General features: G+C 43.8%; 1 protein-coding gene across 1 annotated transcript; it reads left to right on the top strand.

Moving 5' to 3' along the window:
• Positions 1-2,661: 2,661 nt before the first annotated feature.
• On the top strand, positions 2,662-12,374 carry kdm2aa (lysine (K)-specific demethylase 2Aa; the record flags this gene model as incomplete). The annotated part of the gene is made up of 6 exons (XM_084189932.1): positions 2,662-3,664; positions 9,258-9,396; positions 9,644-9,722; positions 9,873-9,919; positions 11,882-12,060; positions 12,268-12,374. Coding segments are annotated over exons 1-6 (590 nt in total), but the record flags the coding sequence as incomplete, so codon positions are not given.
• Between the last annotated feature and the right edge of the window lie 60 nt (positions 12,375-12,434).

The raw sequence follows: 12,434 nt of genomic DNA, 5'->3' as shown, positions 1-12,434 counted from the left end.
GAAATACCGTCCGGGTAAAACTTGTTGTAAAACTGTTGACAGAGATGTGTTCAAAACTCCCAACTTCAACTTTTAAATCATGTATTGATGCAGAAGGATGTTAGCCTGGTCCCAGATTTGTTTGTACTCTTGCAAACTCCATTCCTGTCCCTGTCAAGCCAAACATGTGTGGCATGACAATGAGTGACAAGGAGTTGGCATGATAGCACAAACAACTCAGGCTAGAAGGATGCAGATGTGTGCAGAAGATTTCCAAGTTGGATCAGTGCCTGTATTTATAAAGCCTTTCAAATGATCAGTGCAGATCTGGGATCAGTTGAACCTTTTAGATTACAATGAATAAGATTACATGGACAGGGGGGGCGGGATCCTAGATCAGCACTCCTACTCTGAGATGCTTTATGAATACGGGACCAGATTAGAAAATGTTAGATCCAGGTTATTCTTAGTCTGTGTCCCACATGACACCCTATTCCCTTTGTAGTATATAGGGAATAGGGTGCCATTTGGGATGTAGACTTAGGCTTTATTATTGGCCTCTTAACGTGATAATCAGTTATGACTCTGGCCTCAGGTGAAGTTGAAGAGGAGTGTCCCAGATTACCCCCAGGCTAACCTGGGTGGGTGGATCCACAGTGATCACTCTGTCTGTCAAGAGATACATAAGACGCTACTCAGAGGAGATACACTTCAGTCCGGCTAAAGGCCTTCCACCCTACATTGTCTTTCGTCTTCTCTCTCTCTCTTTTTCTCTCACGCACACACACTCTCTCTCTCCCTCTTTTCCCTCTCTCTCTCATTCCTCTTTTCAGGCATGCTGACCCCCACAGCTCCTTTTCCCACTTCAAGGATATGTGTCAATTAGCTTTGGTAGTGTGGTTCCTTAATAATCTAAGCCAAGACAGGTCAACGATAACACTGTGTAATCAAGTCAAGTAACCTAAAGATATTGGTAAACAAAATAATATGATGATAAAACGAAGATTGTTTGAAAAAAATACAATTTCTCACTGCCCTATTAACAGCTAGTAATCGAAATGACCCCAAAATGGCACGTTTTTATGTATTATTGTATTATTGTGTGTTAAAGTTATTGCGTAATATTGTACTCATTTCATTTTTATCATACATGTGTGTCGACGCATGTACCACCAGGGGGCATGCCTGTGTCATAAAACTGTCACATGCGCTCTCTACATATGATGTGTGGAAACACTGGATGACTGTCAGGGGGCGCTGTATTGAAGCCACCGTGCAGCCATCTTGGTAATCCTCCTCAATCGTGAAAAAGATTTTGGAAGCTATAGAAATACATTTATTAACGTCTACATTTGTTTTTGACAAGTTTATTCTATTACAGACACTTTAATGCATACTTTTAAATTATATTATGTGAGCTAAACATTTTTTTAAATGGGGAGAGTACTAATGTTACTTTCCCCACTACAAAAAAAAAACGTCAATACATGTAATTTTTTCCTTGAAATACTGTAGAATTCCATTCATTCCTATGGAGGACTGCTCCTTCTAGGGAGTTCTAATATGGCCGACCGGTGGCTTCAAAACATCTCAATGGCCTATACAAAGCATCATCAGTCCAGGGTTAATTTATATAAGTCATTGCTCTCTACCCCCTCTAATTAAAGATAGGATAGTATTTTTGTTGTGATCAAGCAAGCAAGCAGTATCAAGTGAATAGCCAATGTGTGTGTTTGTGTGTCTTCAGTCGCATACGTTTGTAGTGATTTTGTAGGCATTTATATGGGAAAATGTTATCTGATCAAAATGTAAGGTCAGATTTCAGCTTTTGTAGCTTTTCCCCTCTGTTGACAAATAAAAAATAAAAAAAAGAATCGCCCTTTGCCAAGTGTTTTTATTTGTAAGTTTTCATTATTCAATTATTTTAAACTGCTTTGAGAAATAGGAATAAAACGAAACGAATTGGCTTTGACATTGCTCACCGTCTGTATTGTTTAATTGACAGGCCAAATCCTCCAATTGCTGCCATCCACCCAAGTGTGGGACCAATAGACAGCCGCTTCCGGATTACAACTGCCATGAATGGGCGGCTTTGCTGTAGCAACCCAAGACCGAAGTAGCTACCCAGAAAACGTGTCTCAGCAATGCAAAGCTCCGGGAGTCAAGACACAGCAGAAGCCAGGAGGCAGACTACGCAGACTGGCACCGTCGACCGTCCTTGAACAGTTCTGCTCAATCATGGTGGTGTGTAACGGAAATATATTTTATTTTAATGGGTTTATAAGTTGTATGGCAGGTCTGGCAATTTTTGGAAGGTTGAGTTGGGTAACACGATGTCTGAATTGCGTGATAGTTCATTGGCTGCTTTATTGACCCCTTTGTATGTTGACCAATTATTATTCTCCTTTGAAGATAGTAGCGAAATGGTCGCCAATTGGATTTCGGTTCGTCCAATAACTTGCAATGTAATTGGTCATTCACGTATCGTTTTCACTTTTTGTTGTATGTTTGTCCAATCCTTATCGACAAAATGTATTTCTGAGTGACATAATTACCGACCATTTAGCGCCTCGCCGGCTTTGCTGTAGTTGGACGATTTTATTGTTGTAGGCGGGTCTTGAGAAAAACTAGTGGGGATTTGTGACGAGATGAAAATGGCGGCGGATGGCTGACCGCCGACTTTATCGGATATTATACATATAAACCTGCGATTTAAACCAGTGTTCTCTGTCGATTTTTAACAGAACTTAATGTCATTTAATATAACCCGATTTTAAGGATTTTCTAGAAAACTCTTTGGTTGATTGGAGTTTTCCAAAAGACAAAGCGGAAAGTTCCCTTGAAAATAATAGATTGCTCGCTGTCTGCCGTTGCATTTTAAACTTGGACGTTCTGTGTTCGTTTTAGTTTAGCTAACAGTTTGTTGTTCAGCATAAGAAAATGTGTGTGAACTACTTGCCGCAAATAACCCAGGACTGGTAACCCCCCCTCAGCCCCCTAAAACTAGCCAGACAAGTGTGTCTAAATGGTATGTATAGTATTGAATCAATAGTAAGATACACTATAGCTAACGTTAGCTATAACACGCTAACCGTTATATAATGAACCACACTACTATCCCAAATACAATATTGGCGCGATAAAGACAAACTAAAGATAGCTAATCCCATTTTCTCGGTAGGGTTTTGTTTTGGTGATCGACAACAATGTTTCCCTTTAGTGGGGGATAGATAGCCAAAGATGCTAGCCTCATTACTATTTCACTAGCTATGTCCTAGTGGTGATTATCTAGCTGTAAATAACGTTACAATGTGTAAACGCTCTTTATTTATACTGTGTTTTTAATCAAATCAATGTATTAACTTGGCTACGTTGACTGTGTTTTAGATTTAGTTTGTCAGATTTGAAGGCCTATTTTAACCCGCAAGTGACAGTGGACATAACATTACACTACTAGAAATGAGCTAATTTAGCTCTGTCAAGTAAATAGATAACGAGTTAAGCTACATTTCCAATCACGATCTAGTTGTGCGAACTTCAACCGGTGTTCAGCAGCTTGACAGCGCAGTCAGTCAGGTACCCACGTGTATCGGCGAACCGCCTACCAAATAAACAGTCCACTGTCTCAAGTGACAGTCATAAAAAAATGGAAGATACTCGTCGACCACGATTCAGCAAACGACTGGTAAGTAACTAGTTGACCCAGCGTTATTACAATGTCTCCCTGTTTTGTCTGTAGTCAATTCTTAGCTAACGTTACTTTAGACGTTGATGGTGATGAACGATATGAAATGGCATGGCCTACCGGTAGTTACTAATTATATTGAAAGGTTCGTAGTATGGAATTTTTATTTTATTTTATTCTTAAACTATGCAAATATATTGAGATGTTGGAATTATAAAGACAGTCAGAGAGAGGAAGTGAGTTATAACGTTACTAGTCTGCGGTTCAATTCCAAGACTGGCTCAAAGACTTGTACCTCATAATTTAGGTTATGGGAATAACTGTAGTGTTCTTTCCCTAAGTAACAATTTAATTTATTTCCAATACCAAAAAGCTGAGACGCTTATGTCTCTGACTTGCCTTGCTTGATGGCGTCATGTAGTCAGATTGGCCCTGTTGACTGTAACTTGAGAGAGTACGGAAAATAGGCTCTTTGGTCAAAAGTAGTGCACTATAAAGTCCACATGTAGCTCTGGTCAAAAGTAGTGCTCTATAAAGGGAATAGGGTGCCATTTAAGATGCAGACAGGTTAATAGTTTGGGGGGTTAAACCCTGCCAGAAGGAGTATGCATCATGTCACAGTCGCTCCAAAACATTGTAAAAGCAAACTGAGCGGAAGACATTTGTTTAAAGAGGACCGGATCAACCATGTCTGGAGGAGTGAACACAGGGTTAGGTTGGGATATGGCTGGGATTAGTGTAAGAGCTAGCTAAATCCTTGAAAAGCAATATTGTACGTTTTTGTTACATGGTACATTTTTACATTTACATTTTTGATTGAGGGTCCAACATGTCAGATAAGGTTATTGATTGACATGTTTGAGGTGAGTTCCCTTTTTTTTCTGCATGTGATTGTAATTGCATTTCTGGTTTGTTCAGGGTATCAGACGAGTATCCTTTGCGTCACACCTGTTGAGAGAATTTGAACCTGTACTGCAGGGTTTAGTAGGGTGACCAGGGTCTCCAGCCTACCTGACTGTGTAGAATCTGAATAGTTACAGGTGAGGTGACACGAAAAAGGCTGTTACTAGGCAATGGATCGTGGACATGATGTTTATACTGTACAATGGAGGTATGTGTGTGTTGTGATTGTTAAAGTTGAGTTTCAAACGATAGTAACATTTGTAGGAGCAGAAGCAGAACATGTATCTCTCAGAGCAGTAGCCAGGCAGCATCACTCCTCTGATGCAGAGATAAAGTCTTATCAATTATGAATAGGGTGAGATTTAGGCAGTAGTGGTCAGCACTACATCTCTTAGTCTCTGGTCTGTTAAGGAGAGGGAGCTCTTTTTCTTTGCCTGTACTTTGAGCGATGCATCTCCAGAAGACATATTGCATGCAATACAACAGTGTCAGTGTAAGTGATGAAACGGGAGAAGCGAGAGAGAAGGGGATTGGAGGGGGGATGTGTGTGAGTGGAGAGGACACTGTGGTGAGAGCACGCTGTCTGCTCTGTGTGAAGCGAGAGGAGAAGTTACTGGAGAGGCTGGCTGGCCATGTGAGCAGAAATGCGGAAAACACGGATGGAGAGAGAGAGAGGGGGGGAAGGGAGGGAGTGAGACACTGCAGAGGCGAAAGGATGTCAGAGCTGGATAGACCGCAGGCCTCTTTTTCTCTCTGGAGAGGGGGAGTGGAGGATGGCGAACGGAGGAGAGATGCTGCTGCACTACGCCGGCTATGAAGGGATGTGGGAAGAGAGGAGGAAGAAGGATAAAGAGATGAAGAGGAGGAGGGATGTAACGGCAACACTGAAGGTGCGAGGTGTGTAGCGTCTCTCTGCATCCCACAGGATTCCCCAAGGTGCACTGCAGGAGAGAGAGAAAGGGCAAGAGAAAAGGAGAGAAATAGAATATAATGGAGGAGAAAAACAGAGGATACTGGACTGCTGCAGGGAGGGAGGGAGGGAGAGAGAGCATCTGAAACCCTGCTGGTACTGGCTCCGAGACCCACTGTCTCTTGGTGATGATCTTTAATAATAAACAATGCGGTTAGATACTGCATCTGGCGTCTGCCCTTACCTACTCTGGTTGCTCAGCCGTCGTGGTTGATTGTGTAGCTCAGGGTCGTCTATTGTTTCTTCAGTAGCTGATTGAGTGGGCGACCAGGAGACCGAGGAGGTGATCTAGACAGGGGCGCTGGCTGTCCGTCGTTCCCCAGCCAAGGCGTCTCCCAGACGGATCCACTCCCTGTCCCTGGCATGGTGCTCCAATCCAGACTGTTTCTCTAGAGTCTGTTGTCACGCAAGCAGAATTCCCGCCTTGGTAATACTAGATGGAGCTGGACACTGCGGTGTGTGTGGCCAGCAGCTGGTCTGTGTGATGTCTCCGTTAAAGGTTGTTTGTTTCACCGGGTGCTGCAGCAGCGTAGTGTGTTGCTGAGAGACAGTGTGCTGTGTCACTGTCTGTGTCTCAAATAGCACCCTATTCCCTACATAGTGCACTATATAGGGAGCCATTTGGTACGCGCAGCCACTGTCCACTGCACTTTTGCACCGGCCCAGGGGAGCGCAGACCGACAGACGGACTGGCGCACTGCATTACACTGCAAGTCACTGCAACGCAGTTGTGTCCGTCTCCTATACCAAACCACCTGAATGGAACAAAGATCTATCGTCAAACCTGGCTTAAAGATGGATAATGGATTTTGAATTTACTGGGACAGGGTTGTCTTTTTGAAGGGTTGCCCGGAGCCAGGGAGGATTGCGGTGGCTGGCTGGCTGGCTAGCTAGCTGGCAGATGGGCAGTGAGATATTGGAGGTAGGGATGGTACTATCGGCTGGTGCCTCGTGCTGCTTCTCGCGTTACTGATTTCGCTGCTACAGCGGTGGATACTAGCGCTCTTTGATGTCGTGCTGTAGAGTGGCATTGGCTTGTGGCTGATTGGCGGACAGTACAGTGAGGTTGTTTCAGTATGAAAATGTATGCATTCACTAACTGTAAGTCGCTCTGGATAAGAGCGTCTGCTAAATGACTAAAATGTAAATGTTTCACATTGTGGGTTGTTTGCAAGGAGGCTAGTGTGTGTTCAGGTGGAGAATATTTAAAGAACTCTGCTGTGTGTGTGTGTGTGTGTGTGTGTGTGTGTGTGTGTGTGTGTTCAAGCTGAGGATGTTTAGAGGTGTGTGTGTGTATGAGACGGGCGGAGAGAGATTGCGTTCTCAGACATCTCTTATTGTTGTCACTGGGCTGCTGGATCCCCCACCCCCTCCCTGGGTCAGCTGGTGCATTGCCATGGCAACCCCGGTCCACTCCCTGGTCCACTTTGTGTAGCCGTTAGCGATAATGCTAATGATAACCGTCTGCTGGTTGATGGAAAGGCTTTCCCAAAAACCTTCTCAGTTAAATGTTAAGTAAAAATTAGCCTCTGCCTACCTGGCAGAATGATATCATGATTATTTGGATCAATCCAGTGGCCATTTGTTTGGCAAACTCTGCAATCACATGAGCGCTACAGAAACACACTTGCTTTAAAGGGTAACTACACCAATAATTAAACATTTCTTAGATTTTTCCAAGACCTCAAAAGTGGTCTCCTGATGGGGTGTATATCCATTGTTGTGGACTTAGAACATCCAATTTGGTTGTTTTTCTATAAATAATGTGTGATTTTGAGAGGGAAAACCTGAAAAAACTTTGACAAACGGAAACCTGGAAAAACAAAACAGAGAAATTGGAATTTGGGGGAAAACAAAACGGAATCAGGCAAAAAATAAACACTTTTCTAGGGCCCTACATGTCAGCCAGATTGCGTTAATTTTTTTGTTTTTTGACCTACCTAGGTTTCTTTCTTTTTTTTAAAGGTCCCTTTAAAAAAGCATGGTGAGTTAAATCATTGGAAACTTGTCAACCCAATGAAAGGGGGAGGGAATGGATGGACACTAAGGGGCTTCACCATAACCTAGCTTGTGTTCTTGAGGATGATGAGTAGGGGTGGACATTGGATAACTAGCTTATTTTTTGCTCATATTTAGCCAAATTTGATTTGTGTCGTCTTGAACTTGCATTGCCAGCCAGCCGCTTTACAAACCTAAAATGTATGGACTTACTTCTACCTCATATCTTATGAACCTAGGTTGAAATCTCATTGGACTTTCCGTTTTCTTGATGGTTAGATTGGAACAACATTTACATTTACATTTTAGTCATTTAGCAGACGCTCTTATCCAGAGCGACTTACAGTTAGTGAATACATATTTTTTTATACTGGCCCCCCGTGGGAATCGAACCCACAACCCTGGCGTTGCAAACACCATGCTCTATCAACTGAGCTACATCCCTGCCGGCCATTCCCTCCCGGCCATTCCCTCCCCTACCCTGGACGACGCTGGGCCAATTGTGCGCCGCCCATGAGTTAGCCTGGCTATTGTTGTCCAGGAGTGGAAAGATGAAGGAGCACCACCATCAATGAAACATCAAGCCTCCAGTTGACAGATAGGGGTGATGAATAAGTAGGGGGGATGGGGGACAATATTGAGCAGGGGGAAGGAGAATGGGCCGCGAGTCAGGTTTATGGGGGCTAGGATAGAGGGGAGGGGAGTTATCCTTCTTTCATCTGTTGTGCCCTGGAAGCACTGGGTAAAGAAAGGCTTCAAGTAACCCCCCACCTTCTCTTTCTCTCCCTCTTTTCTTTATCCCCCACTCCCTCCATCCCTGAGAGAAGTGTGAGGGGAAATTAACATGATAGGCTACATTAGAGATAATTGATACCCTGGCCTAAACATCAATGTACTGTGTGTGTTCTGTGTTGATATCGGTTTGTGTGGGTATGTTCATTCCTCCTTGCCCCAGTGTGTGTTGTATTGAGACTGAGATACTTCAATCTCTTGGCAGAAGAGCAAGTTTCTTTTTGTAGGAGGGAGGAGCAGGTCAAGTACTGTGTGTGTGTGTGGGAGCATTGTTAACACAGCCAAACGCTGCTGTCTTTAAGTAGCATTACATGTTACAGAAATACCTTAAAGAACCTAGAATAGTGCTCGATGGGATTTAAAGGGTAGACAGCTGCTGAACACATTGAGGTAAATCTCTGCTCTCTGTTCCTTTTTTCTCTTCCTGCTCACATTCCACTTCTCTTTCCTCTTCTTTTCTTTTGCGCCCCCTCTCTCCTCTTACCTCTTCTCTTTCCCTCTTCCTCTTCTCTTTCCCTCTTCCTATTCTCTTTCCCTCTTCCTCTTCTCTTTCCCTCTTTCCCTCTTCCTCCTCTCTTTCCCTCTTCCTCTTCTCTTTCCCTCTTCCTCTTCTCTTTCGCTCTTCCTATTCTCTTTCCCTCTTCCTCTTCTCTTTCCCTCTTCCTCTTCTCTTTCGCTCTTCCTCTTCTCTTTCCCTCTTCCTCTTCTCTTTTCCTCCTCTCTTTCCCTCTTCCTCCTCTCTTTCCCTCTTCCTCCTCTCTTTCCCTCTTCCTCCTCTCTTTCCCTCTTCCTCCTCTCTTTCCCTCTTCCTCTTCTCTTTCCCTATTCCTCCTCTCTTTCCCTCTTCTCTTTCCCTCTTCCTCTTCTCTTTCCCTCTTCCTCTTCTCTTTCCCTCTTCCTCTTCTCTTTCCCTCTTCCTCCTCTCTCCAGCGGTCGGGCACGCGGCGGCGCTACCATGACGATGGTATCTCGGACGACGAGATCGAAGGGAAGAGGACCTTTGACCTGGAGGAGAAGTTGAGGAGCGAGAGGTTCACCTCAGACAGGGTCAAACGCATGGAGGGGAAAGGTCAGTGTTGGGGGTCATCGTAATATCTATATGTCATTCTACGGTGGAGGGTTTTGCTGTAGCTAAATATTGGAGACATTGACTGCGTCTGAAATGGCACCCTATTCCCTCTATAATGCACTTATTTTGACAGTAGTAGTGCACTATAGAGAAGGGAATAGGGTCTCATTTGGGCGTTGGTTACAAACTTGAGTAGCTTTGAGGATTCCTGTTTAGTTTATGGCTTATCGTGTGTGTGTTTTTCCAGACCTCACGTTTGAGTACATCCAAAGAGGTGGGTTGAGGGACCCGATCATCTTTGAGAAGCCAGACGGACTGGGCATCAAGTACGTCCTCCTTTTCCCCTCAACAAACTCTGTTGGAAACCCACTCACTTTATTCTATTTATTTGAACGGCTAGAATTGTATTAGAGTTTATAAATCTCCATGAGTAATATGTAACCCTGGTTTGTTTTGGTTTGTTGTGTTCTCTAAAGGATGCCAGATCCAGACTTCAGTGTGAACGACGTGAAGATATTTGTCGGTAAGATTCCCTCCCCCTCCAGTGCTTCTATCCAAACATGCCACTTCCCTTTTCCAATTTCTCTCCTTCTTCACCCACACTCTACTTCTATGCTTAACTCTCTTCCTCCATTTTTTTTGTCTTTCTTTTTTCTTTCCCTCACTCCCTCATTTACATCTCCTTTATTTCTCTCCCTCCCTCACATTTTTAACACCACAGTCAACCAAACAAGTCCTGCAGGCTCTAGTTTGATCTAATCTTGACAGTATTGCCCGGTGATATGGTCAAGTGCTGCAAAGAAGGAATTTGAAAAGCTGCAGCTGGCCCAGAACAGAGAAGCATGTCGTGCTCTTCAATGTACACAGAGGGCTAATGTCAACAGTATGCATGACAGTCTCTCTTGGCTCAAAGTACAGGAGAGATTGACTGCATCAATTCTTGTTTTTGTGAGAAATATTGTTACATTCCAAATTGTCTGTATAATCAACTTACATATAACTCTGACAGACATACTTATCCACCAGAAATGCCACCAGGGGTCTCTTCACAGTCCCCAAATCGAGAACAAATTTAAGGCAATGCACAATATTCTGTAGAGCCATAATCACATGGAACACCCATCCATCTCAAATGACTCAAGCAAACAGTAAAATTAGCTTCAAAACAACAACTCACAGAACAATGCCTTTCCCTATCTGACCTAATTAACTGATAACCATACAATGCATTCAGAAAGTATTCAGGCCCCTTGACTTTTTCCATATTTTGTTACGTTGCAGCTTTATTCTAAAATGGATTAAATCGTTTTTTCCCGTCATCAATCTACACACAATAACCCATAATGACAAAGCAAAAACAGGTTTTTAGACATTTTTGCACATTTATTGAAAATAAAAAATGGAAATATCACATTTTACATATGTATTCAGACCCTTGGGTATGACGCTACACGCTTGGCACACCTGTATTTGGGAAGTTTCTCCAATATTTTTTCTGCAGATCCTCTCAACTCTGTCAGGTTGTATGGGGAGTGTCACTGCACAGATATTTTCAGGTCTCTCCAGAGATGTTCGATCAGGTTCAAGTCCGGGCTCTGGCTGGGCCACTCAAGGAAGCCGCTCCTGCGTTGTCTTGGCTGTGTGCTTAGGGTCGTTGTCATGTGCCTTTTACTGAGGAGTGGCTTCCGTCTGGCCACTCTACCATAAAGACCTAATTGGTGGAGTGCTGCAGAGATGGTTATCCTTCTGGAAGGTTCTCCCATCTCCACAGAGGAACTCTGGAGCTCTGTCAGAGTGACCATCGGGTTCTTGGTCACCTCCCTGACCAAGGCCCTTCTCCCCCGATTGCTCAGTTTGGCCAGGCGTTTCTACAATCAAGTTGTAGAAACATCTCAAGGATGATCAATGGAAACAGGATGCACCTGAGCTCAATTTCGAGTCTCCTAGCAAAGGGTCTGAATTCTTATGTAAGTAAGGTATTTCTGTTTTTTATTTTGAATAAATTAGCGAACATTTCTAAAAACCTGTTTTTGCTTTGTCATTATGGGGTATTGTGTGTAGATTGAGGAAAACAAATAATTGTATCCATTTTAGAATAAGGCTGTAATGTAACAAAATGTGGAAAAAGTCAAGGGGTCTGAATGCTTTCCGAATGCACTGTACATGCACTGATGTGTGAGTAACTGTCAGTAGGACCTTTTTTGGTTCTATTGTTCTCATTTGAAATTGGTGTAGCTCAGTCCTTGAACTATTCTTGTCTATTGATGTTATGTCATGTTTTATGTTCTGGAAGAGTAGCTGCTGCTTCAGCAACACCTAATGGGGATCCCAATAAAATACTAAATACTCTCTTGCCTTCTCTTTTCCTCTTTTCCTCCTCTCACCCTTTCTCTCTCCCTCCCCCTTCCTCCTCTCTCTCTCTCCTTTGTCCCTCCCTCCCTGTATCACTCCCCTGTCTCTCTCTCCCCCTCCTTGGCTCCTCCAGGCAGCAGGCGTATGATCGACGTGATGGATGTAAGCACTCAGAAGGGTATAGAGATGTCTATGGCCCAGTGGAGACGTTACTACGAGACGCCCCCCTCCCAGAGGGACAAACTCTACAACGTCATCAGCCTGGAGTTTAGCCACACCAAGCTGGAGAACCTGGTCCAGAGGCCCGCATCGGTCAGTCTGAGATGTGCACACACACACACACACAAATCGGCACACACATCGACACAGACACACACATATTAGCACACAGACACACAAACATAAATCGGCACACATACACACACACACACATACATATCGGCGCACACACATTTTGGCACGCAGACACACCCACACATCCTCCTGTCTGTACTTACCTCCTCCTGTGTATTCTATCAGGTGGACATCATAGACTGGGTGGACAACATGTGGCCTCGGCACCTAAAGGAGAGACAGAGAGACTCCACCAATTCCATCACAGACATGCAGTACCCCAAAGTGCAGAAGTAAGGCTCACTTGCGTCCCAAATGGCACCCTATTCCCTATATAGTGCACCACTTTTGAC

This window comes from Coregonus lavaretus (assembly GCF_964263955.1).
Source record: "Coregonus lavaretus genome assembly, contig: HAP1_SCAFFOLD_1160, whole genome shotgun sequence".
NCBI classification, from domain to species: Eukaryota; Metazoa; Chordata; class Actinopteri; order Salmoniformes; family Salmonidae; genus Coregonus; species Coregonus lavaretus.
The sequence above is the reverse complement of the archived record's forward strand: the minus strand, read 5'-3'. Positions and strand labels throughout refer to the sequence as shown.